Here is a 27,796-nt window from a genome sequence, read left to right on the forward strand (position 1 = left end):
AATTTCTTGGAATAAACTTACATTGGTGCGCTTGTATTTGGTTTCTCTTGGCATGGCATCCGCGAAGCAGTTCAGCAGCAACATGGCACATGACAAAGCGAAATAAATCATATAGCTTACATAATTGTATTCATCCCACGAATAATCGGGCTTGTCTGCTGCTTCAGAGTTTAATACCTCATTGCGCTCGTTATTTTCACGTACTTCGGTTCGACATTGAGGTATTGAAAATATTACAAGCAGAAACCAAAAGAGAAATTGGGCACCCGATGTCTGCACACCATATTTACGATTAAGTGGTATAAAGATGAAAAGCAGCAGCTGTAATATATTACCAAATGATGAGTAAGCACATAATACACCAAAATATATATATTTACTTACAAAAGTGGCGAACTTTATCACAGGTCCCCAGATGTCAATTGGATAGATAAGCGCAGCCGTTGCCTCATCTCCCTTTTTCACCAATGCCATCACAAAATCTGTTGCCGAAAGAATTAGCAATGCACCATTCACAACTAATTTGCTTATATTTAGTTTATTCCAAGGTATATTTCGATCCAAACTTGCTTTCAGATAGTAAAAATCGAATATGGTGAACACCCATAGAAAGGCACATGGACCCCATACCAATACAGTCTTTTCAAAGCATTTTGTAAAATCTGGATTACTTGTCCACCACGTCTCATTTGAGTCCTATTTTGTTGTACATAATGAAGTTAAATTAAACATTCCTAAGCAATTGCAATTATCGCGTAACTGTTTCTTCCGACTTACCCAAAACTTGGAGCCACAAAACTCATCCATGGGATGAGTTGTATTATCTGCCATAATGTGATGTATATAGTTCTTGCAGAACTATGCACTTTATTTTCAGTTTATATAGTATGTAAATAGTCCTTTGATAACTCGGCAAGCATGGATATTATATGGTCAGGAATTAATCGTCTAAAATTATTCTTCTATTCTACACTGGCCTCTTCTACAGATAATTTACAGTAAACCTGAAAAAGAATATGTTAAACAGCTGTTAAACAGGGTATGTATCATAAAGTAATTTTGAATTATTTTTAGAGTTACAAAAAGGTTATAAATTAGTGCAGATTATTTGTCCATCTGCTATCATAAATTTTTATAATTGTAAAGATAAGCCAATCATATATTTTGAAAGTAGATAGAGAAGCGAACAAAATTTTTTCTATGTTAAAATTTGGTTTTCGTGTCAAAATATTTCTTAAAAACGTGAATCACTCTGTAGTAAAGTCTACAAAATTTCTCTACACGATGTGAAATGAAACGAACAGAGCTCGTTGCTGTCAGCCTGTCATTGGTGTATTGTTTATGTATTCTAATTGTTAATATTGTGAAGAATTTTCTAGTTCCTTTTAACAAATTTGGTCACTTTAACAAATATAATACTCGACAAATATAGAATTTAAGTGATAATGGCGCGTTCTGCAAACTTTTTAGATGCTGATGGAAGTATAATCGAGCAAAATCTGAGATTTATCAAAGTGCGTGAATTATACAAAGCAGAACTCAAAAAGTTTGTGTTTTTAATAGCTGTAAACTTTATTTGCAGAATGAAATGGAAGATGAGTTAAATCAATACTTTTCTGGCGCCAAATCTGGTGCAACCACGAGTGAGTCTCTGGCACCTCCACGTGATTATAAGATTGTACAACCAAAACCAGGTAACTGAATTGTCAAATGTGATGGTTCTCAGGAGTTTAACGAAATATATTTTTCATAAATTTTATGATCAATACATTTAAATGTATAAATTAAAGCGAAAACAATTCAATTCATTCATGGTTTTTGCATTGTCATGATTACTTTTGAAAATTCGTGCTTCGTTATCTTTCTATAATAGGGAGATTGTGAATGCGTCTTATCTATGGATATTACAGTAAAACCCAAGTTTATTACACTTGCAAAAATATTTTCACACACGCGATAATGAATTAAATTTTAAAAATTTTGTGCTTCAGTTAATTTTTTTATTTTTCTCCAATCTTTTAATTTGAGTTCTATAGCAAATGTATATATGTGGGTGTCTATTTACATATGTATGCTTTCTTCACATAATGTAAATGCATTTAAATTGTAGTTTAAGCATAGAAGTGTTAATTGAAAATTGCTACGCTTGACTGAAAATTGTCGGGTAACCAATAATCTGTAGTTCCGAGCAATTAGGAGCGCCTAATTCACTGCTGATTGGCACAATGCATTTCAATTAATGGAAATTGAAATTGAGCAGAATGTGAATAAAGTAGCTTTGGCTCAAAAAACGCAAATCTATTCTGCATTGTAACACTTGAACGCATATATGTATGTAAATACATACATATGTAGATATTATTTATTTTATCTACGAAGTTCAAACAAATCTGTTGAAATTTATAAAACAATTGATGTGTTCACAGTTATTTTCACAATGAGTTACAAAATGTTCAAGTCTACATTTTATAACGAACTGTGAGCAGTCAAGTGTCAAGTGTCGGTGTAGAACCAAAGCAGCTTTTTTTTTATTTAATTTTCTAATTCATTGCGTTATTAAAATGGCTGATATAAGTGAAAAGAATGCTTTTAAGTGGGCAATGTTTCCCAAAAGACCAAAATACCAATAGTTCCTAATAGTAATCTTTCGTGTGAAACGATGAAAATGATGAGGATACCACAAATGATATGTTTTCAATATCATGTTTATGCACGCCTTTTCAAAATCTCAAAACTATCAAAAATTATCTAGATTTGCTAAGTAAATATGCTCCCAAAGAATCTGGATCAGTAAAAAAAAAGAAATGGTTAAAAGGAAAGAATTAAAAAAGTACATAAAATCTGTTTTTTGGTAGTATGGTATAACTGGAAGGTATAACTCGTTTTCATAAAATAAAAATAAAACTTGTTCAAGTATGGATGAGGGAACTTGTTTTCTTCGTTTGATTTTTAATGGCATGTACTGTTAATAATAATGTGTGTGCGTATATTTATTATTTATTTATTTTTGCATGCCATGAATTCGGCTGTATTTGAAACCATGAATGCTTAAAAATTATATTGTTTTTAGTGAAGGTAGAATCGCCAAAGGCAAAGCAAAATCACGAGAGCAGCTTTGGTACATCCACTTGTGTATTTACTTATATGTACATATATATACCTACCACACATTTGTCTTTAATAGAAGCTGAAGCCCCTGCAAACACGTTTATTACTTAATAAAACTAGCGATCTGATAGAACGTTAGCTGCTACAACAACCAACACAAGTCTTGAAAAAACAGTTGAAGTGTGCAATGTGGCGTTCTTTATTAATTTTAAATCGAAAAGTTGTTTATTTAGTCCAATCAACAGCTGCCAATGATTGTACACACATACTTACATGCATATATATTTACAAATACTATACTTAAGTTCAATATTACTTGACATCATGAAATTGACAGTAAAATATGCATAATTCACTTACTTCAAAGTTGAGGATGTAAAAATAAATTTATTTTAATTTTTTTCACTATGATTTCGTTTTTGCGAAAATGAAGAGAAATTGGGCGGTCCCTGTGGTTGTTTGTACATTGAGAAACGTAAGAGAAAAATAAATAATTGCATCGAATTAAACAAAAATTTTAAATTTCTCCAAAATTAAATCCATCAAATTAACAGCTAATTTTTTTTTGTAGTCCTTGATAATATATGTATACTGTTAGAAAAATAAAGAACTACAGCTAAAAAATTAATTTCGAATCGAGAAATCAAGCGCGAAAAATTCTAATGCTTTCTAACAAGTTGATGTGCATACATATTTTGTTTCACTCTCAAATAACAGAGAAGTTAGAAGTTTAGTCGCCATTATTATTCAAAGGCAAAACAAAAAATTATTTAGTTTTCCGTTTTAATACAATAAACAATATAATATATATAAAAGGGGTAATAACATTACCACTGTACACAAATATAAAAAAATTAAAGCTGATACTTCTTACATTGCGCAAAATAAACTTAATTTTAAAATTCAATGAATGTATCCTCCTCAATGAATGTAGCACTCGAAAAACGGTGTAGAGTAGCCACAATTGATCGAGTTCAAAGAACAGCCTGCCTCCTGATAACAGGATGCTTAAGTACAACACCTACTAAGGCTCTAAACACGTTGCTTCACTTGTTCCCTATCGATCTGGCGGGCAAAGCGATTGCAGCGAAAGCAGCGACACGCATGAATACTATATCGAAATGGAATAAGTATCTTGGCCATTCGGCCATACTGAACAGGAACACTGTTATCTCTTCCGACATAGACTATCATGTAAGTCTTCCATCACCACCCTTGCTATTCTCCTGTTCACTCCCAACTAGGGAAGAATGGAAGACAAATCTTACCGAAATCGATGGCCCTCTGATTATATATACAGATGGTTCAAAACAAGACGGCAAAGTGGGATTTGGAATCTTTTCCAATTCCCCTCAAATCAATCTATCATTTAGATTACCCGACTACTGTAGCGTATTCCAAGCGGAAGTATGCGCTATCTGGTATGCTGCGAAAACTCTCTTAGAAAATAGAATATCACTGGAGGATATCCGCTTTTTCACCGACAGTCAAGCGGCCGTTCGAGCACTCAGCTCCTCTTATACCCACTCAGATGTGGTTCGATCCTGTCTCTTATCTCTTAACGAGATAAGTGTTCAGAATTCTGTCCAAGTTATCTGGATACCGGGTCACAGTGGATTCGAAGGTAACTGCAAAGCTGATGAGCCCGCAAGAGCTGGAGCTGCGCAATCAAATGTTAGTAACTTACCCACAATCCACATTCCGCTCTCAACATGTAAAATGCTCATCGATCGAGAATTTCACAACATTGCTGATCGGAGGTGGCTAGTGGATACTACTTGCATTACGACCAGACAAATCTGGGCATCCTACAATCTGAAACAGACAAAAACCCTTATAAGTCTTTCGAAACACGAACTAAGGCATATAATATCTCTTATCACCGGCCACTGCCTTTTGGGCACTCACGCACGTCGGCTCGGGGTTCCTCAAAACGACCTGTGCAGATACTGCGAGGACGAAGATGAGGAAGTATCGAGCAGACATTTGCCGTGCAGTTGTCCCGGTCTAGCCAGAAGTCGACTCGCTCTTCTAGGCTCTCCAACAATTGACAATCTTTCAGTACTCTCGGACCTGAAAATCGAATCTCTCATCAAATTTTCGACACGAATTAATATCTTTGACCAAAATCTACAATAAAAATCTCGGTTAGGTGGGGAAATCATTTAAAATAATGAGCTCTAGGGCAACACAACGGACCCAACTTGCGGTCTATGTGGCACTCCGATGCGGGGTCACCCTTAAACCAACCATCCTCCTTTGCTTTTCTTATTTGACAATCTGAAGAAAATTATCTTCGGATCGTCAGAAAGTCACCTCCATGTTTGACTGTATGAGAAATGATTTTTCGATTGCTGTGTAGAAGAACAGACAACCATCCCATTAATGACTCTTTGTACTGAAGTCCTCTCACATAATAATGTGATTTTAAAGCGTCTTCGGCATACATATTTACGTAATTTACGAAATATATGACAACTTTTCGTGGCAAATTAACGCATTATTCGTGACTCAACTAGTCTTCGTTATATTTTGTGCGAAACTCTTATTGCTTTTGCTGATTTACTAGATGTTTTTTGGCCGCCGTCACAATTTTCGTTTTAAATTACAATACATTTTTATTTTAAACTACACACAAATAATTACTACTATTTGTCACAAAAAAAAAAAAAAACGACAAGCATGCAATTTTAAGTTAAATCATTCCACAGCAATGTAGGGGATCCCCATTTCAATAATGACTATGACGGAGTTTTATTGCTTTAGTACAAACCTAAAACTACATATTGATTTGAGCATGAGTATGTTTGCATTTTATTTTCCCCGAGAGTATAAAATATGCATGTATGTATATACAGCACATGATTTACATATTTCTGTTCCTCACATGTATGTAGGTATGTCCTGTAATTGCTGATGGCTGGATGACCGGTTTTGATTTGTATTTACTTGCTAGGGAGGTTGGGAGGTACTAGGTTGGCGGCCGCCGTAGCCGAATAGGTTGGTGCGTGACTACCATTCGAAATTCACAGAGAGAACGTAGGTTCGAATCTCGGTGAAACACCAAAATTAAAAGAAAAAGAAAAGCATTTTTCTAATAGCGGTCGCCCCTCGGCAGGCAATGGCAAACCTCCGAGTGTATTTCTGCCTCATAAAAATATCTGCCGTTCGGAGTCGGCTTAAAATTGTAGGTCCCTCCATTTGTGGAACAACATCAAGACGCACACCACAAATAGGAGGAGGTACACCCAAAAAGGGTGTACGCGCCAATTATATATATATATATATATATACATGTTAGGGAGCTCCGTAAGTAACTGCTTCAAAGTTGATGGTTAAGTTGGAAGTAAACCAATTATTTTCCAAACATCACGAAATTAAAAGAGTCAACAGTAGCCTGACTCTTAAAAAGATTTAAAAATTTCTGCTTTGTTCATTTTATTATTTAATTATTGAAAGACACTTTTGGGTGATTTATCAAATTGAATTAATATTTACTATTTTTAGTTTTGCGAGTTTCTTTTAAATTATTTTTGCAATCTAATTCGTTTTCACTTTGTTTTTGATTTTCGTAAATATGTTTCAACGTTGATATATTTACTTATTATCAATGTGGAGCATGAAACAATGCGCTTTGATATGTATCACATCTTCACGCAATTATTCGTTGCGCTTTATAATTGGAACAATTGTTAAATGTATGAAGGCATATACATATGTAGGTACAGTATTTATTTACTTCTTTTTACATATATATGTATGTATTGGTGATTGTTTAGTCTTTCCTTTCATTTGCTCACCCAATTTCGCGGTATTTTTAAAAAGGCATTTGTTTACTTGAAAAAATAGTGTAGAGTGATCACTTACATTTGTAAAGGGTATTTCAAAAGACACGTCTAGATTTTGTTTAAAAAACAAAAAGAGTATGTAAAAATTTGGTTTTTGTTTCACTATTTTTGTTCAAATATCGCTCTTAACATTTATATGTGAAAAATGGCATCTTTTAAATGTCCACCCTCAACAGGTCTCTAGGTAACACGTCTTCAGCTACACTTTGCGCTACAACAGCAATATTCTCCCGCTTCGTTCGTCCCGTCGCCTGCCAGTCCTTTTTCTATCAAAAGGTCTTGTTTATTGTTGTTTTCACCAATCTTTGAACTTTCGACTCATTCGGACGATTATTTACAATACATAAAAATATCTCGAATTTTGCGATATGTTGGTCTTAAAGATCGACCATTTTCATAACAAGTTTCAATAATTTTAACGCGCTGCGTTCAGGGTTAGAAATGTACATCTGTCTACTTGACAAATGTCAAAGATGACACAATAAAGCTATCGTCTAGGAATTATTCACTACTGACATCTAAGCGTCACTTTTGAAAGACCCTTTACATATACATATATGTATATACGGGTATATAGTAAAGTTCTCAATTATATTATTTTATAAGTGCATACATATTTAACAACGCTACTCTAATATGTAAGTATAGTCCTTAAGAGCTCAGTTTCCAACCACCTTTAATAGTACAGGGGTTTCGAACAGAAACGGGAGGTTCCATGTTATCACTATGTGTTCATGCAAATACTAAAACTTTATTATCAAAATAAGTGTTTGTTAGGGAAAACATTAGCACATTTTTAGATGAACAATTTGACAGTATTGTTATTTCTCGCGGAGGGGACGTGAATGCGACCACCAAGATTGTGCAATTTGATTCCGTTACACTTTTTATTTTATTCTAAATCTAAGTCAATAACCTGCAATCGACCAATGATTCAAAGTCAACATAACCTAGACTCGTTCCCCGAATTCAGCCGGATTTAAGCAACAGAGTCGTTAAATATTAGTACTCTCTCTCAAACATAATGTCATATATGAGTCTTTTAAAATAAATAAAAATGCAATTTGTTAATATCTCACCTTATTTCAACACCGGCCCACCCTTGTTGAAAAACCTTTTACTTAGGAAAATGTAACGGGTGATTTTTTAGCTATTATCTTTCTAAACAGTCGGTTTAAACAGCTGACGCACGTTTCGTGTTTTGTTTCACTGTCAAACATCTTCAGTTTGGTCTATAATTTAACCATGAATCGTCTTACAAACGACCAAAGCTTGCAAATCATTGAATTTTATTATAAAAATGCGTGTTCTTTCATTTTATGGTCGGTTTAACCGACCCACTGAAGCGGCTATTCGAGCTATTGTAACTAAATTTAGAACCAAATTTACATTATTGGACATCAAACCACCAACACGCTTACGTAGAGTGCGAACTGAAGAAAATATCGCAGCTGTTTCGGCCAGTGTTAATGATGAACATCAATTATCGATTCGTCGCCGTTCGCAGCAATTGGGTCTCTGTTACTCAACAACGTGCGAAATTTTGCGAAAGGATTTAGGTGTGAAGCCTTTCAAAATACAGCTGGTGCAAGAATTTAATCCGAACGACCCCAGAATTTTTAGTGAATGGGCTCTTGGAAAGTTGGCCGAAGATCCACTTTTTATCGAAAAATTGTGTTCAGCGACGAAGCTCCTGGTGGGGACCTGGTGGTCTAGAAATTTCAAAAAGTCGATTTTTTGTTTTTTCGATATTTCCAAAGTATAGTATCTTAAGAATATACTGTGAAATTTTGATGCGGAAATTCCTAATGTTATAGCTTTTACAGCCCATTAACTAGGTAGAGAGCGGTCCGCACGCTCCTGTACCTCAAACTTTAAACTCATTTATCTCGAAACTACTTTTTTCGGCACGGCAGCGATGAAAACAAAAAAACTATTCAACCGAATCACTTGAAATTTAGATATGTTGTTCACAACATGTATCGCTATCGTCGGAACTAGAATCATAATTTTATTTAAATAATTTCCTCCTTTTTAAACTAAAAAACTAGTGAAAAAAACCCGATTTTACGAACTTTTTTTTCAAAAGTGCGCCATTTTGTCAATTTTTCATTTTTTCGATTTGTTCTAGTTCCGACCATAACTGCACTCTTTCTGATTAAGAATCTTCTTGAATTTTGTGTTTCAGATGAGTAGAAGTCTCGAAATCATCTACGCCGTCCGGGTTCGGTTTTTCGAGAGGGTCATCTTCAGCGGCATTTTTATAATAATAAATATTGTTTCAAAAGTAAAAAAAAAAATTTTTTGTATGCTCAATAAACGTACGAAACATCGTTTTTTAAATTTTTAATGGCAAAAAAAAAATCGTGAAAATGGGTGAAATTTTCGTGCTCTAGACCACCGGGTACCCTTAAGATCAGCCAGAAGAATTGCAAGAGCTACCAATGTATCCAGAAAAGGTCACAGATTGGTGCGGCTTATGGGCTGGAGGTATCATTGGACCGTACTTATTCTTCGTACTAACTGTGAATGGTGAGCGCTACCGTGAAATGATATCCAACGTTTTTTTTTTTTTGCCCAAAATGCAAGAGCTTGACTTGCTTGACATGTGGTGACTTGCTGAAACCAGCAAGACGGTGACACATGCCACACAGCACGCGCAACAATGGACTTGTTGAGAGGCGAGTTCGGTGAACATTTTATTTCACGTTCGGGACCTGTCAATTGGCCACCCAGATTGTGCGATATAACGCCTTTAGATTATTTTTTGTGGGGCTATGTTAAAGCTCATGTCTATTCAGACAAGCCTGTTTCAATTAACGCATTGGAAGACAACATTAAAGCTTTTATATGTGAGATACCGGCCGAAACATTGGAAAGAGTATGCCAAAATTGGACTAAGCTGATGGACCATTTGAAGGACAGTCGCGGTCAACATTTGCATGAAATAATCGATTTAAATAAAAATTTCATGCATTTTTCTGAATTTTACGTGTGTTTTTTTTTTTAAACTTTCCTATAGCTCTTAAAAAATCGCCCTTTATATGTCTTCGATGTACATATGTACAACGCTATATAAAGTTATGACTTTGAAATACAAGAATTTAAATAAATAAACTTTAACTGTATGCACAAAAAAATGCACACATTTATACACATACAGTGGAGTCTGGGTATAAGGAACCCCCGGTATAATGAACATCTCGATATAGTGAACACCTAGAAATTTACAATGAGTACTCTAAATAGTGAACTATCGACAACTCGAAATAGTGAACAAAGCTTTAAACGCAACGGCAAGCATAAACTGTTAAAAAAAAAACTCAGAAACATTATTTACGAATTGAAGCTTTGCGAGGACCAAGTATATAACGCAGACGAGACCGACTTGTTTTGGAAAATGCTTCCTGATAGAACGTATGTCAGCCAAACAGAAAAAACAGCTCCGGGGAGAAAAGCAGAAAAGGCCAGAATTACTTTTCTTGCATGTACAAATGCAACTGGTCAGCATAAAGTCAAACCGTTAATAATTGGGCATGCCAAGAAGCCGCGCTCCTTTAAGGCTTATGACATCCCGGTAGACTATCGGAACTCTAAGAATGCATGGATGACCGCCAACATTTTCAGAGAATGGTTTCACCATTCCCATGGCAGCCGGTTCTACGTTACCGGAATGACTCGGGTTTTTATTCCCGACCAAGGGCTGCCGCCCCAGTACACTAGCCCTGTCTAGTGTATCGTATATCACCCCACCCCTTACGTCACAGGAGCAAACTCCCGCAGCTAACCTGCTCCAAATACTTCTCCTCAGGGCTGGTGTCGAATCCAACCCTGGGCCAGAGGTATTCTACTGCTGCGTCTGCCACCAACGGCTCCACCCGAACTCCACCTCGGTTAGGTGCAATAAGTGCAACGGGTGGAGCCACCTTAAGACCTGCTCAGGCCTTAAGTCGCACAGGGAGTGGTCCACACGGTATGTGGCCACGTGTTGCTCCCGCCAACAGGCGTCTGATGCCTCCACGGCTACTACACCCCCTGATAGGCCGGCACTACCAACCGCCACCACAACCCACACCTCCACGGTGAGGAGCCTATCGGAGCAACACAACTCCCCTTCAACCCCTCCTATCCCTTCCTGCTCCAACCCCAGTGCGGGGACAAACCAGCAGCTCCTGGTCCCCCGTACAGTCTGTTCCGTGTGTCAGACCGTAATACCTCGGAATCTGGTATCAGTCCAGTGCAATTCCTGCAATGGCTGGTGCCATTTTCGGAGATGTTCCGGCCTGCGCACCACCCGTGAGTGGACAACTGCCTACGTTGCCCCCTGCTGCAGAGCTCTGCACCCACTACCTCCCCCGGAGGAGCGGCCGCCCACCACCATCAGGCCGCAACAACCACAGTGGATTGCACAGCAGGTCCAACGTGGACAACCCCACGCGTCCCTCACCCCCCGGATTACACTGACCTCACCGAGAAGCTTCAAGCTTCTCCAGTTTAACTGCAACGGACTTACGAGTAAGGTCGACGAGATAGTCGACTTTATGAACCGGCACAGTATCAAGATAGCTGCGGTCCAAGAAACAAAGTTGCACGCTAGGTCATCTCTGATCACCAGGGATGGCTATAACGTGCACAGACACGATCGCGAGCGAGACAACGGTGGTGGCCTAGCGTTTATAGTCCACCACACTGTGCAGTATCGTCTTATCGATGAAGGAATCGACCCCAGGGACAGCACCTTAGAATGTCAAGGCATAGCTGTCCGGTCAGGCGATTCCGAGCTCGAAATTTTTAATATATACATACCCCCTGTCACCTGCTGCCCGGCAGGATATCACCCTGATATAGGTGCGCTCATCAGAGGTGAAAACCGATTGGTTGTAGGTGACTTCAATGCGCATCACGATCTTTGGCATTCAAGCCTGCCAAATGATCGTAGGGGACAGCAATTGGCAGAGCAGATAGACGACTCGACATTCAGCACAGTGAACGACGACGCCCCCACCAGGGTAGTGGGCAATTGTAGCAGCTCGCCTGACCTAACAATAGCTAGCGCGGGTCTGATAAATAGCATAACGTGGCGACCTATGCTATCGCTTGCATCAGACCACTTGCCCATTATCGTCTCGATCGAGAGACCTGCCGATTTCGTTTCCGCGAATCACCGGTCCTATTTTAACTTTATAAAAGCTAATTGGGCCGGCTTCACGGAATTCACCGAGGACACCTTCGCCGCTCTTCCCATCCCCACTGATGTGCGCGTCGGCGAACGCGCATTCCGCAAGGTGCTCACAGCTGCTGCGGCTCGCTTCATCCCAGCTGGATGTTATAAGGACATCCGTCCCCACTTCCCAGCAGAAGCAGCCAGTTTAGCAAACGAGCGTGACCACCTACGCCAGGCCGATCCCGGGGATCCCCGCATAAGGGATCTCAATTTGGAGATCCGGCAACTGGTAAATCAACACAAGCGGACTAAATGGGTTGAGCACCTGAAGACTTGTAACCTCACCTCCGGAGTGAGTAAGCTCTGGTCCACCGTTAGGTCCCTGTCGAACCCGACGAAACACAACGACAAGGTGGCTATCACCTTCAACGGTTGTACTTCGTCGGACCCGAAGAGATGCGCGAGCTATTTTAGCCGGCTGTTTACACTGCATCCTCCGGGCGACAGAACCAAACGTCGTGTTACCAGAAGGCTGCACAAACTGACGAACGACAGTGCGCCACTTACTTTCTCCGGTGATGAGGTTCAGGGGGCCATCAACAAGTCGAAATCTTCGAAAGCCATTGGCCCTGACGGACTTAACGCGCTGATGCTGAAGCATCTGGGACCCCTGGGAGTAGGATACCTCACAAGGGTCTTCAATTTGTCTCTGGCCACTCTCATCATCCCTGACAAGTGGAAAGCAGGGAGAGTGGTCCCACTATTGAAACCTGGGAAACCCGCCAACCAAGGGGAGTCCTATCGGCCGATAACTCTCCTTTCCCCAGTAGTGAAGACACTTGAAGCCCTCCTACTCCCACTCTTCACGACCCACCTGGCCCCAGCCCCACATCAGCACGGATTCCGACGAGTGCACAGCACCACCACGGCACTCACCGCCATAAACGCCCAGATAAATCGCGGGCTTAACCAAAACCGCCCCTGCGAGAGGACTGTCCTAGTAGCGTTGGACCTAAAGAAGGCTTTCGATACAGTCAGCCATTCCACGCTACTAGATGATATTTATCAGTCGACACTCCCGCCAGGGCTGAAGAGGTGGTCCGCGAACTACCTGAGCGGTCGGCACTCGTCAGTGATTTTTCGAGATCAAATGTCAAAGCAGAGGAAGATTAAGCAAGGCGTACCGCAGGGTGGTGTCCTTTCACCCTTGCTTTTTAACTTCTACATCTCGAAGCTCCCCCAACCACCAGCGGGAGTTTCCCTGATCTCATACGCTGACGACTGCACGATAATGGCGTCGGGCAATGACATCGATGGCCTGTGTTCCAAAGTGAACAACTACCTCACCGACCTTTCTCGCTTTTTCACTGCGAGGAATCTCCAACTTTCCCCCACTAAGTCCACGGCGACCCTTTTCACCACCTGGACAAAGGAGGTCAAGCTGTCCCTTAAGGTAAAAGTCGACGACACACCAATTCCGACTGTGAATAACCCCAAAATTTTGGGTGTAACCTTTGACAGCTTGCTCTCCTTCTCTGCGCACACAACTGCAATTGCCACTAAAGTCCAAAATCGCAACAAGGTCCTCAAATCGCTGGCCGGCAGCACTTGGGGCAAGGACAAAGAATTGTTGCTTTCGACATTTAAGGCAATTGGCCGGCCGGTTCTAAACTATGCTGCGCCTGTCTGGTCGCCCGGCACTAGTGATTCGCAGTGGATAAAGCTTCAGACATGTCAGAATACCGCCATTCGGACAGCGACCGGGTGCCTCCTGATGTCACCCATACAACACCTGCACAACGAGGCACAAATGCTCCCAGTCGCGGAGCACAACAAACTGCTCAGCAAGCAGTTCCTGCTGGGGTGTTACCGCAGGTTTCACCCCTGCAGACACCTGCTTGAGCCTGAGCCGCCTCCCAGGCACGTCAGGAGACACCTCCTCGACTACGCTGACGAACTCCAGGACAAAACTGACCGAGACCTACTGGACCGGACAGTATTCAGACAGTCAATAAACGACATTCACCGGGAGTCCGTTACCACCTTCATGAACTCCCGTCCCGTGAATGCCGTAATCGGAGTCCAACCACCACCCATTGCAGAAGAAGAGCTCCAGCTTCCCCGTGAGACTCGTGTAACATTGGCACAATTACGTTCTGGATATTGTAGCAGGTTAAACTCCTACTTATCCAGAATTGACCCCGACATACCAAACACATGTCCGGCATGTGAAGGTACCCCGCACGACACTAACCACCTCTTCACATGCCCCCTTAATCAGACTCATCTAACCCCCCTCTCCCTCTGGACCCAACCCGTCGAAACAGCATGTTTCCTGGGCCTACCCCTAGATGAGCTAGACGAAGACGACAGATGATATACCCACACTGACAGGGCTAACTATGCTGTTAAAACAACAACAACAACAACCATTGCTTCGTCCCTCAGGTACATACATTTATAATGCAACTCTTGACATTTTTGCAGAGTATTTATTCGTTTTTAATTTATATTAGGTTCAAAAGTATTTACTACAGAAAGGATTACCAGCCAAAGCTATCCTTTTGCTTGATAACGCCCCTTGCCATCCACCAGAAGATGAACTTAAAACTGCTGATGGATCCATATTCGTGATTTATATGCCTCCAAATGTAACGCCTTTAATTCAGCCTATGGATCAAAATGTGATTCGCTTAACTAAGTTGTATTATATTACAAAAAGCATCTCCTGCTTTTAGCTGTACGAAAGGATGACATCACACAATTTCTTAAACATTTAACTTTAAAGGAAGCTGTATCATTTTTAATGCTTGCTTGGAATCAGCTGCAGGCAAATGTAATAGTAAAATGTTGGAAGCTTAAATACTACAGAAGCAAATGAAAGCGAGGATGAAGACGATGATATTCCATTGAGCTTACTTCGTGAAAAAATATTGCAGGAAAAATGTGAAGAAGTTCATGATATACAGGGTCTGCTGCAAATTGTATTACCGGAGGTAATTTTATTCACCCTCTTGACAAGCACCTGTTAATTAAGTTTGTATGTGAACATTATTTGTTTTAGGAAACCTACACTGAACAAGATATTGAGAAGTGGAATTCAATCCAAGTTGACCAAGAAATTGATTTAGATAATTATGCCATGGATACTGAAGAATCTGGTAGTGACAGCCAAGGCGAAGGACAGATCGGAAATTCAATAAAAGCTACTGAAAGCATTAAAAGCTTCGATATAGCTATCGCATGGGCTGAAGCTAACAAATAATCTGTTTTGTTTATATAAAAAACCTGAATTTAAAGCTAATAAACCAAGTTAAAACAAAAAAAATGTCAACCTTAATATAGTGAACAACCTGGATACTGTGAACAGGCCTTGGAGAAATTAGTTCACTATATCCAGACTCCACTGTACATAGGATAAGTATGTGTATGTATTTATTTACAGTTTTGCATACATATGAGACCACTTCACCAGTTTTATGTTACAAACACGCGAGCTTAAACAACTCAGCCAAAGTTTGTACGCCGTCCAGTCCATCAATTTGTTTTTTAGCCAATCAACAATGCGTCGAACCCATCCGTTAGTCAGCCATTCAAGTGGTTAAATTTAACATTGAACAGTGAAAATATGCATACATATTACACTTATATAGGTATGTGTGTAGATATGTAAATAATACAATTTTTATTTTATTATTTATTTTTAATTCCTTGTTTTTGGATATGTATTCACATGCATACAAATACATATGTATGCGTATATATAAAAGTGGTGATAAACGTGCAGCCTATCTGAATTGAGACAAGCTACACTAAGAAACTATGCAGAGCTTACAAATGCTGAAGTTCACACATGTACCCTAAAGCATGTTCCTGATTGTCACTATTACAATTATACTATGACACAATTCGATGAAACAACAACAGAGGTCTTTATATACAAGGAAGTTTGTTGTTTTTGTACAAACAATTTCGCTTGAATCACGTGCTAGAGATCGACAATAAATGTAAAAGATAAACTAAAGCCTCATTGTCTTATAAAACTCAATGCTCGATGAAGCTTAGAACCAAGTTTGACGTAAAAGCTTTGAATTGAAGTTAGTTGTGGATTTAGAAAATTAGAAAATTTTGTTTCAGAAAATCCATATGCAGTTATGCTGATGCTCTGTTTCAGCCTTTCGCTGTTAAGAAATTATATTCGAAGAGTCAATGGTTGTGTAAAATTTTAATTTGAACATAGCTAGATTATATAATATATTATATAAACATCGAAATTTTTATAATGGCTTGTCAGGGGAAGACAAACGCATAAATCAGGTCAGAGCTAAAATTGTTAATTTTATAAAATTATATAAAATGGATTTACGTTTCTTTATTATCGGAGTACATATCACTTTTTAAAATGCTGTTATGCCAACTTGGTATATCGCTTCTCATGTGTGATGGGCATATCTCAATTCAATCACTTGTAAATTATTATTTTTTGATCAATACTTATTGCAATTTCATAACAATGTGAAAATTTAGTGCTCTCTTTTTCCATGGACGTCAAAGCAATATTTCTCAAGCGGTATTTTCATACAGCTCTCTCTCTCTGCAAATAACAGATAATAGTGCGAATGCAAAAGGGTTATAAACAAAATTTATTTAGTTTGCATTTCATTAATATTTTTTAGAGCATTTGGTCAGAAGAACCCAGTTTTTGTTTTTTCCACCAACACCATACCACACCCTTCTCTCAAAGTGGGATGGTAAGATGTATTATTTTAATAAATATCTTAAGTAAATTTACTGTGCACAAATACATATGTACATATGTATGTATGTAGTTATATATATAAGTACATTGTACAAATAATTGTACATTTAATCTTTATAATTGCCACACGTATCCCATGTTATGTTCATATATATTATCTTTTTTTATTCTCTTTCATCTTAAGCGTTCGGAATTGTGATAAGATTCATGCACATGCATCCATGTTGAACAGTAGTTGCGAAATTCGTTATGTTGATACTGCGAAATTTTTTACGCAATTCCATTTCTATTATATTTTATCGTAACTGTAAATACAGCAAATACTACAGTATACGAGTTTTCGCCTCTTTAATCACACTTCGTATTCTTCATTGTTTTTTTTTTTTTTTTTTAGGTTTTGCGGAACACTTTACTATTTTCGAATTTTTTTGATACTGATAACAATAATTATAAGTGATCAATACAATTTGAAATCAATGCCTAATCACCATTTGAGCAAAAACAAAGTTGGCGCAAAAACACCGCCAGAAATGTATTTTATTTATATTACTTGTGTAGTTGAAAAATGTATCTATGTTACAATCATGAAAAAATGTGATACCAATTTGCAAAGAAAGCTTATGGTATTTTACACGCATGCTGAAATTTAATAATACGTGCATAACTGGTCTATATTTATACACATTTGTACATAAGACACCTATAGGTCTCATTAAGAAGTCCATACTCAAACAGTTTTGGCCAAAACGTAGGCACTAGCAATTTTTTATACAGTATTTTTTTTTCTTTAAACATACATTAATGAATCATACTTTGTTTTTAATTTTTCTTTTGCGATTTGACATATGTATACAAAAAACTGAGCTTATTAAAAAAAACTTTTGGAACCTATTTATATAACTTTACTAATCTTTAAGTTGGGCATTAATTGGTTAGGAAATAAATCAATTATCAATTTCTAACTTGACGCTTTTTAGACAATATGAAAGGCTTTGACAGTAAATCAACTGAATAAGCCGACCTCTACTGCTCTTCTTTTAATCGTTTTTTTTTTTTTCTTTTTTATTAATTTCCAATTTAATAGTTTCATATATATATATATGTATATATTATATATAATTGGCGCATACACCCACAAATGGAGGTACCCACAGTTTCAAGCCGATTAGGAACGGCAGATATTTTTATGAGGAGCTCTGCCATTGCCTGCCGAAGAGCGACCGCTATTAGAAAATACTTTTTCTTAAATTTGGTGCTTAACCGAGATTCGAACTAATAAATATATGGGCAAATAAAATTAGTGCACAATAAAATTATTTATTAATAAAAATTTACTAATGAATTACTTAAAATTTGGTCAAGACCGCGTACTAAAACTCACAAATATTTCAACACGAAAAAGCTTAAAAAGGTGGAAAAATTCAAGCTTCAAACAATTTGGACAAGCAGCTGTGTGTAAAGTTCAAGAAAACAAACCCGATTTTTTGATCTGATTTAACGTCTCCACATGAAACCGCTTGCCCGTTATTAAAAAGTTCCAAATTTGAATGTTCATACCACAAGTAAGAGCGAAGGAGTTAAGCAATCTTTATTCACAACAAGACGCACTTTTTCTCAGCTCAGTTCTTATACTTAAGATAACTTTCACTGATTTCCTGACAATGTTATTGTAGTAACCTTCGCAGAACCTTAAGCGTGTTTTTAACAATGTTTAATTTTAATTATTGATTTTTCTTTGTATAATTAAAATATGAACATTATTATGATTTGTTGATTTAAATTCCCACGTTTCTAGTGAAATGGAGCAAGCGCATTTTTGTGAATAATTTTTAAATTGCCCGCCTTACAGAAAATGGAGTATTTCAAGTATCATCTTTAGCAGCGGGTTTAATAGTAGAACTTAAAACACTTCAACATAAATTCTTCACTAATTATTCAAAATATTATTCTTTAAGTGGAATCAAAAAAAAAAAGCTTTAGCTATAGACCGTGATTTCAATAACTTTCAATCAGACTATTAAGCTGCATATGCATGTACACATATATGTATGTGTATTCAGTAAAAATTCTAGCATATTATCTATAATTAAAAACGTAGAATTTCAGCAATTAAGCCAACAGGTTTATTTATTGTATCATAGTAGTCACCCTTCACTCCACAAAAATTACTATCAATATTCAAATACATACATGTACACACATATGTCCGTATGTATACACGCAATACATTTACCGGTGTGTTAGCCGGCTTTCATTTGTACCAACTAAAATTACAGATGTAACTTAAAATGCCCTTCCTCACAAAAAACACAAAAAATTCAAATTATTCACTTCACAAAATAAATTAAAAACCCACAACTTCACTCATTATAACGCTGTCAAGTTAACTATGTATTAAAAAATCATTATTTAGTTGAGAACTTCAAATTATTCTCAAGGCCATCCAGTATTTTAAATTACAATATTAAATGTATGTATTGTTGTATATATATATTGTACATAGTCAAAAACATGGTTTTTACGTCCATACATACATTTGCTGATTATTTTATACACATAAAACATACATATTTAAATTAGATACGGTTGAGTGCGTGAAGTTCTTCCAGGACAACAAAAATTATGTTATGTGAAAAAAACCACTTGTGACATAAAATAATAGTCGTGAATGATAATGAACGAATTCAATTTTTACTTTTTATATTACTGTAATATTCACTAAAAATGTAAAACGGTTGTTTCGGGGGTTTTTAAGGTTTTTCGCTATGTCATTTCGGCCATATGACTAAACCATGTAATCTCATTTCTCTTCTATGCAATTCAATACATGGGCTCTCATTGGCTCAATAGAACTCCGATCATTAACGCGTATACTCATTTCTCCCAAGAGAGTACAATTACAATTCACTTCTCAAATTATTAGAGACAAAAATGTGTCTTCATATACTTATTTTGTCACATACACACTCACACACATTAACAGCAATTAAAAACAAAATTTCACTCCCACATTACCTTTTTATTTAGTTTCGTTCCCAAAAAAATTTCCACCACTAAACGAGCTTTGAAAAAAGCCAACCGACGCGTTCGAGCAACTCGCACCAACTGGTTGAGCTGTCCAACGGTTCTACCTTTTTGTGTTACGATTACTCTTCTGTTTGGGCATCTTGAAACAACAAAAATACATTTTTCATTGATGGCTAATATGAATGTAAATATATGTGTACAAACGTATGTGTAAACATTTCAAAGATGCGAAATGAACTGTTGTTGTCTCTCCTTATTGCCATAGCAATATCGAAGTGGCCACCGGTTGTTGGGAACACTTTGAGCTTTCCATTTGGTGAAGAGTGCGAATAAAAGCTAAAAACTGTGTATGAGAAGTTGAAGTATTCCGATAAGCGCCTGCATATGTATTGTCACAATTGTTTGTGCAGTTTTGTGCACAACTTAAGCACCTTTTTCTTTATAGCTCAAAATTATGAATATAATACAATATAATCTATATATATAAAAAGAAGTTACATTTCCTTGGTAATCTTATAACTCAAGAACCGCCAAACCGATTGACACGAAAATTTTAGAGTTCTTTTCTGTCTTTGAGGAGGTGGTTTGTGTGAAGTTTGATTGAAATCGGTGCAGCCGTTCCTGAGTTATGACATTTTATGTGATCACAAAGTGAAGAAGATCGTGTTCGACGAAATTAAGTAGAAACACAACGACACAGACGGAGAAATCAGTCGGTTAATAGTGAAGCACCAAGAAACCGTCGTGGGCGTACGTCCGTTTATGATATACGTCAAATGGACCGCGCGTCTTTCAATTACGATGCCACCATTGATTACAGCATGCATGCCTACATTGGCCAAATGAATATAGAATGTATACATTGCAAAGCAATTAAATTCAGAAACGAAACGCCTGGTATGTGCTGTGCTGGTGGGAAAGTCAAATTGCCGGTGCTAGAACTTCCGCCAGAACCTTTGCATTCATTGGTTTTTGGCAATTCACCAACGTCGAAGCATTTCCTCTTAAACATTAAAAAATACAATTCATGCTTTCAAATGACATCTTTTGGAGCTACAAATATTATAAGAAATGGATTTATGCCGACGTTTAAGGTTATTACTTCGTTTGGAATAAACAATATAATATTTAATTTATGTGCCGTCCCTGTGTTCGATGTTTTTAAAAATTCAGATCCGTGATCTACATATATTTCTCGAACTTTACAGATTCAAGGTCAAATATACCATAGAGCTGGGTCTTGGCTACCATTCCCAGATGGTGACTATCAATTTTTGCAAATATATTTTATTGGTGATGATAATCGTGAATTAGATCAGCGCTGTGCAATTTCGACGAATACGAGAAGATCAATCGTGAATGAATTGCAAACAATGTTCCATCAACACAACGAATTGGTGAAATTGTTCAAAGTGGCACTCGATCTGATGCCCACCGATGACCACAAAATAATAATAAAAGCCGATAAAACACCAATTGGGGAGCACGCCAGACGATTCAATATAAAAAACATTTTATGTATGGTGGTGCGAAGCCCACTGGGGAATGCTAGTATAATATAAAAATGTAAATGTAATAAATTTAATAATATTTCTCACACAATAATCGAAGCATATTGAAAATTTTCCAAAGTTACCAATAAAAGGATTAGAAAACTAAAACATTTGTATATAATTGTTTCAAGTTTCATGTTTGTTTTTCTTTTTACGATTTGCTAAAAATAATGGAAAAAGTAATTTTCCGTATGCAAATTTTACAACATAAAACTTAATTAGTACTCCCTTTTTGTATGTATACATACAAATGAAAGGCTTTGGCTGCGCCTAAAGGTATTTGTTCAAATATGGTTTGTTGAAGCTTCTTCTAACATTGCTGCTTAAGTGACAGTTCTTGACCGGATATGAATCGGGCTTATTTTTGTAAAATAGCTACCACTATTGATATAAAAATTGCACAGAGTGCTTACGATTTTCTAACAACAATATTTATATCGGAATTTAGACATTTAAATCCCGGTTCAATAACAATTTTCTTTTATATCTTCATTTTTATTGTGAAAACCAAGTGTCAAAATATTTTCCTTTGAACATTTTTAATTTGAAATTTAGTGTTTAGACCAAGGCACATTGAAAATAGCATCAGAAAAGAAAAATCAATATATCAATTAATCAAAAATACAATTCACAGAACAAATAAATAGAACAAATCAAATCAGCTGCTTTACTGCTACAACCATTTACAAGGTGTCTTAAAACCTGGCGAATTCAAAAAACATATATGGAAGGTGGTATTGTTTCATCAACTGATTGGTGGCTAATTGTCAAAGGGAAAGTATTTGTATTCTCTTTCCCTCTTCTTTCTTTGGCTAAATTTGACAATATTTGTATTTTTATTTTTATTATTAGGATCGGTCGGTATCACTTTAAATGAATACGCCTTTCGTCGAACCTGATTTCCATTTAGAATAGAAAAATAACCGTTCCAAGTAGTGACAACCGCCATATGTAATAAATTGCAGAATAGACTACAAAACAAAAAACACTTGAAATTTTTTTACACAGATATTTAACAACTTAACTTAAAGCCATTTGAAATCTAAAAATATATATATATATATAATTTTTTTTGGGTGTTTGGCCGAGCTCTTCCTCCTATTTGTGGTGTGCGTCTTGATGTTGTTCCAAAAAATTGAGAGACCTACAGTTTCAAGCCGACTCCGAACAGCAGATATTTTTATGAGGAGCTTTTTCATGGCAGAAATACACTCGGAGGTTTGCCATTGCCTGCCGAGGGGCGACCTATTAGAAAAATGTTTTTCTTAATTTTGGTGTTTCACCGAGACTCGAACCTACGTTTTCTCTGTGAATTCCTAATGGTAGTCCCGCACCAACCCATTCGGCTACGGCGGCCGCTATAAATAATAAACTTTATTTCCCCATACTTATATAGTAATTTCTGGACATGTGAGAAATTACCACAAATACGTTATTTTACAAATTGGAAAAATTGGCTCGGGTGAAAAAGTTGCTTTAGTTTTGCACAGTACTGTACATGAATTTTGTAAATACATGGGAAAACTAACACGCTGCATTAAGAGAAGCAGACTCAAGACCAGTTACGGTGAGAACAGCACTAGACTGTACAACAAATATAATATATACTGTTTCAGGGAAATCAAATTCATACACATTCTCTACATAACAAAAGAACAAAAGTTGTCAGGTATTTATGCCGCGTTACATTGGCACAATTCTGTTTCGGATACTATAACAGATTAAAAACTCCTATCTATGGAGAATCAGCCCTAACATACTCAACACTTATTGATGTGCCTCTTAAAATCTACTCAGCTAACACCACTTTCGAACTGGACCCACCCCGAAAAAGCATGATTCCTGGGCCTACCATTATATAAGATTGACAATGGCGACCAATGACTTCACCGCACTTAGCAGAGCTTAGTAACCGCTACAACAACAAACTGTATTAAAAAGCCTATAGTTGCCTTACCAGAGAATAACATTTTAAAATATTACTATGTTATTGTTATGTTGGCGTTTCCTATAAAACTGCGAAAAATGCTTGATTCATTTCAATAATTTTAAAATATTGATGTTAATGTAAATCAAACCCAAGAAGTGTCTATAGAAATTGGAACTTTCTTAATCTCTACCTTTGAAATAAGCGCATGCAATCATTTGCCCCGCAGTTGGTCTGTACTCAATCACTTGCTTGCTGGGTAATATTTCATTTCGTTGTATATGGTTCATATGGACTTGTGTACATATGTGTGCTAAAGTTTGATTACGTCGTTTTATGTCATTAAAAATTGCAAAGTCATAGTTTGATTATCACAATGTTACTGAAGATATTGAAGATGATGTTCTACGTTTGATGTTCACAGTACATTTTAGAGCGCTATGATCCGTAATACCAAAAACAACGGCACAAGAAAAATCTCTGCAATGTACAAACATGGAAAGAAGAGTTAAACTTGCACTGTAAAGAACTTTCTCATTTGTTTTACCGCAGGTGACTTTTAAATTCTTCAAACAAGTAAACAAACCGTGTTGTATTAGCACGCCATCACATTTTTAAGAGAAAATGCGGAATTGCATACTGTTAAAGAGTAAAGAGGTGTACAATATGTATGCATACACTTGAATACTCATATATATCTATGTATGTATGTATGTATCGTGCTTTGCACAATTTAAAACTAAATCCGTATGTACTTATGCACATATGAAAATCGATAATTTTTCAAAAGAGGAAAAAACGAAACAAAATTAACAGTTTTATTTATCAAAACTACAACACAGCCATGTGCTTTCTCTTCATTTTTAAATAAAACCAGTCATCTTCAGCCACGAGCTGAAACCGGCTTTTGGGATATTGAGCGCTAATTGTAGCAAATGCATTTTGTTTTCAGAACTTAAATCAGGTAAATACGATGTCGTTAAAAAATAAAATGAGGCTCAAACTTGGTTCATTTACTCTCACCACATGAGAACTTTTTTACAAACGAGTCTGAATTGCTACTTACATAGGTATGCGTTTTTAGTCTCTAACGTCCCTTGCGTATGCAACAGTGAATGCGAACTTAAAGCTGTTAAACTATATGAAATTTAGCATTTTGAATGAGCATGAAGATTAAACACTGAAATAAATATTGCCTATGGTATTTCATTAACACTGATAGCTGAAATTTCGAATAGATCAGATGAAAGTTCAAACATTAAATATTTTTCAATATGTATGTATATTAAGTCGCTGAAGGAAGATCGAAAAAAATTAACAAAAACAAATAAAAGTCTAAAAGTCAGTTTTCCTATAATTCTTATAAAATATAGTCACTTTATATATTTTTATTTTGGCACTAAAAGGTAAGTGAAACACGAAACGTAGATTGCTTACCATTGTAGTCGCCGAAGTGTATCTATTAAATATCGGACTAATTAACGACACGGATTTATATCCGGCTAAGGGCTGTCACTGCAGCAGCACTCCCCCTATATGTATGGGAAATGTTTATTATGTTACCACAACAATAATGCAAATTGTCTAACACTGGGATGCTTTACTTGACTAAATTTGGCTGTTCAATAATGTATATAGTTTAGAACGCGTCACAGGTTTTTACATAATTCGCGTAATTTTTAAATTTCTTTAATTTCTTTCCCAACGCAAGCAACAAGATTTATCAATTTCTCCAATTTCTTTATATTGTCGTCCGTTTTTGACGTGGAAGAGCGGCCTGTGAATCACATTCAACTCTTATCGGCCATTTCTTGAAATCGTTTAAACCACTCAAAAACACTCGTTTCTGTCATAAATCCCAGAAAAGTTAGAAACCTTTATTTTGTATTGCATTGTTTGATAAAAACAATTGTTACTAATTTTTTAAAGTATTGGTTAAAAACATATGAGAACTTTATCAGCCCTAACAATCTGTTCTTTACTTTTTATTAAATTAAAGAAATATGCCAAATGCAGATTTAAGCAATTACAAGTTTATTGACAAAGGTCGAAAACCGATATTAAGTATATAAAATGATTGTGGTTTGAAGAAGTAACAATAATGACGTTTTATTTTACTTCTAACTTTCAATGTTGAATTTACCGGTCCAACAAATTTCCCAGAGATTAGATTATTATTTCGATGGTAAGGCTTGCTTGCAATAAATAATTTAATTTTGTTGGCAATATAAGTATGTGCAGGTGTTAGATCGAAAATTCATTTGTGTTATGTATGCGTCATACAAATGAATGACCCTGCAAATTTTTGCCGGTGGTTCTACTAGAATCCATGGGCAAGAAATGCGCTTGGCTACATGTTACTTAGTTTCTTTAAAACAAATTTTCAACTTCTCTTACTTTATTTTACGACATTTGGAGTGGTTTAGTCATTTAACCTTACAAAATATTGTTATCTCATTTACTGTCTTCATTTTTTTTAGATGGCAAATAGGTACATATGTATGTATGTACTTATATGTATGCCGGCCACCGTAACTCTTAAAAGTTTTATTTTTGCGATGTTATGTATTTTTTTTGGAAGTGTCGTTGAACTTTCTAATTTGATGTCATACCCCTTACATTTTTCGAACTGCCTTAACAGTATACGAGTATGTACATATATATTAACGCAAAACTTTCGCTTCGTTATTGTTGATTTTTGGACTCGCACGTGTTTGTATGTATGTATTTACTGGTATATATAAATATATATTATATACTTTTTTAGAGTCGCTTCATTTAACTAGGTCAGTTCTTTTATAAATTCGCAAACTCACCATCCACATTTCAATGTATGCGTAGTATTTACACTCCACTCTCTTGAAATTTAGCGAATATAGTACGAGTACATACATGCAATACAATGCTGAATCGTATGAAAAAATATTTTTATTTAACTCGTTTAATATCTATTTACGTAGGCTTCTGCATCAAAAGTTTCAAAACCAATACGAACGAGAAATTTTTCATCAATCTTTGCCAAACTGAAGAGATACCGGAACCAGAAGACATTACCGAAGAACAACTAGCAGACATTTTGCAATCGGAAGCGCCGAGCTCGTTTCGTATTCCCATGAGTATTTCCGATCCACGCATAACTAAGGATAAATCAAATAACTCAGTAGATGTTTGCGACATTGCCATCAATCCGAGATTCTTCGTAAAGGTTCAGAAGTCATTGCTATTTAAGGATTTTTTCCTAGCACTGATTGCAGAAGCATTGAATGACAAGTACAATGTACAAATAAAAATCGAGAAGTCAATAATTTTGCAAAATCGAAAATTTATTGGCTCGCTGGTACAACATCGTGTGCGTAACAATGATGTAAAAACAGTTATAAACTCATACAAACAAATCTCTGTGGCTGATAAGAAGAAACTAGAAGAACTGGAGCAGGGAATAAGTGAGGTGAGCGGCAAGCATGCACCACTAGTACAAGAGATTGATTCAAATGAGGTCGACGTATTAAAACAGAAATCGCAACAATTGAAACAGAATTCGACTAAGATTAAGCAGGCGATATCGCTGGCTGGATCCACAGAGCCGGAGTACAAATTACGTGCCAAATTGTGCGAAGAGGTGGCGGAAGAGTTACTGGCCGAATTCTATCTACCTAAATGTGTATGTACCACCAAGCGAAAATAAATGTATCTATCATTTAACAATTAACATTTTCTTTACCGTAGATTTCTTCACATGATATAAAATTGGATGTTGGAGAAGATCGCATTTTGTTGGAATCGATGAAGTATGGCTATATGTTTGACAAATTTGTTAACTACCGTTTAAATCAAGAGCGTGCTCGTGCTATTTTCGATAAAACTAATAAAGTAAGTTGAAAAGTATAGAGCATAAAGAAAATATTTGAGGATTGGTGTGATCTTTCAATTTCAGATGCTACAAGTTCGCATTCCTGTCTATCCAGTGCAATAAGAAGTACTAAGTATTTATTAAATTATTTTCTATAAAAAACTTTAATGTAACCTTCATTATGCAAATAAAGCTGGTGTGGAAGCCTTTAACCTATATTTAAATCTATTTTGAGACTCATTTTTATAAAACATCTAATTAATTTTTCACGTACAACCACCTCAAAAAAATACAAGGATAATATGCCAGAAGATATTTTACATCAAATTCGTGTCAGTTCTAGAAATCCGGATCTTGAAATGAATGAGGAGATACATAATCGGGCTTTACTCTTGATCGAAGACATGTGTTACCTTATGTGCGGTAGTTTATTAGTCAGGATAGGAATGCCAGCACCAAATCGTGAAATGTATGGCGCATTTAATCGAGAGTTGGAACGGGAACGTGAATATGATCACCAGGAATTAGATTTAGTAGTTCAAGCGAATGTACCACTGTTG

General features: G+C 36.6%; 2 protein-coding genes across 11 annotated transcripts in view; one reads left to right on the forward strand and one right to left on the reverse strand.

Moving 5' to 3' along the window:
- Nucleotides 1-19,999, reverse strand: part of LOC128863670 (multidrug resistance-associated protein 1) — a 67,347-nt gene extending 47,348 nt beyond the window's left edge. For all 9 annotated transcript variants that reach the window (XM_054102939.1, XM_054102944.1, XM_054102937.1 and 6 more), the window contains exons 1-4: nucleotides 19,895-19,999; nucleotides 778-1,004; nucleotides 385-696; nucleotides 22-321 (exon numbers count right to left, since the gene is read on the reverse strand). In XM_054102939.1, the coding sequence (XP_053958914.1) occupies nucleotides 22-321; nucleotides 385-696; nucleotides 778-831 (666 nt within the window). In that variant the 5' untranslated portion in view covers nucleotides 832-1,004; nucleotides 19,895-19,999. The remainder of the gene's footprint in view (nucleotides 1-21; nucleotides 322-384; nucleotides 697-777; nucleotides 1,005-19,894) is intronic.
- On the forward strand, nucleotides 1,329-27,452 carry LOC128863672 (PIH1 domain-containing protein 1). Of its 2 annotated transcripts, XM_054102947.1 has the most exons (5): nucleotides 1,329-1,514; nucleotides 1,583-1,694; nucleotides 26,347-27,047; nucleotides 27,113-27,256; nucleotides 27,321-27,452. In XM_054102947.1, exons 1-5 carry the CDS (start codon nucleotides 1,446-1,448, stop codon nucleotides 27,357-27,359), a joined length of 1,065 nt encoding a protein of 354 aa, XP_053958922.1. In that variant the 5' UTR covers nucleotides 1,329-1,445; the 3' UTR covers nucleotides 27,360-27,452. The 2 variants fall into 2 exon arrangements, with proteins under 2 accessions (XP_053958922.1, XP_053958923.1); XM_054102948.1 differs by lacking the exons at nucleotides 1,329-1,514; nucleotides 1,583-1,694 and adding an exon at nucleotides 15,673-15,773.
- The last annotated feature ends 344 nt before the right edge of the window (nucleotides 27,453-27,796 follow it).

The sequence above is a fragment of the Anastrepha ludens genome, chromosome 5, assembly GCF_028408465.1.
Source record: "Anastrepha ludens isolate Willacy chromosome 5, idAnaLude1.1, whole genome shotgun sequence".
NCBI lineage: Eukaryota > Metazoa > Arthropoda > Insecta > Diptera > Tephritidae > Anastrepha > Anastrepha ludens.

Bases quoted from the DNA above. Each gene is read 5' to 3' on its own strand.
- LOC128863672 (XM_054102947.1), top strand. From the start codon at position 1,446: ATGGCGCGTTCTGCAAACTTTTTAGATGCTGATGGAAGTATAATCGAG. The intron at 27,048-27,112 runs GTATGTACCACC...TCTTTACCGTAG, and splicing joins AATTCTATCTACCTAAATGT to ATTTCTTCACATGATATAAA. The intron at 27,257-27,320 runs GTAAGTTGAAAA...TTTCAATTTCAG, and splicing joins TTTTCGATAAAACTAATAAA to ATGCTACAAGTTCGCATTCC.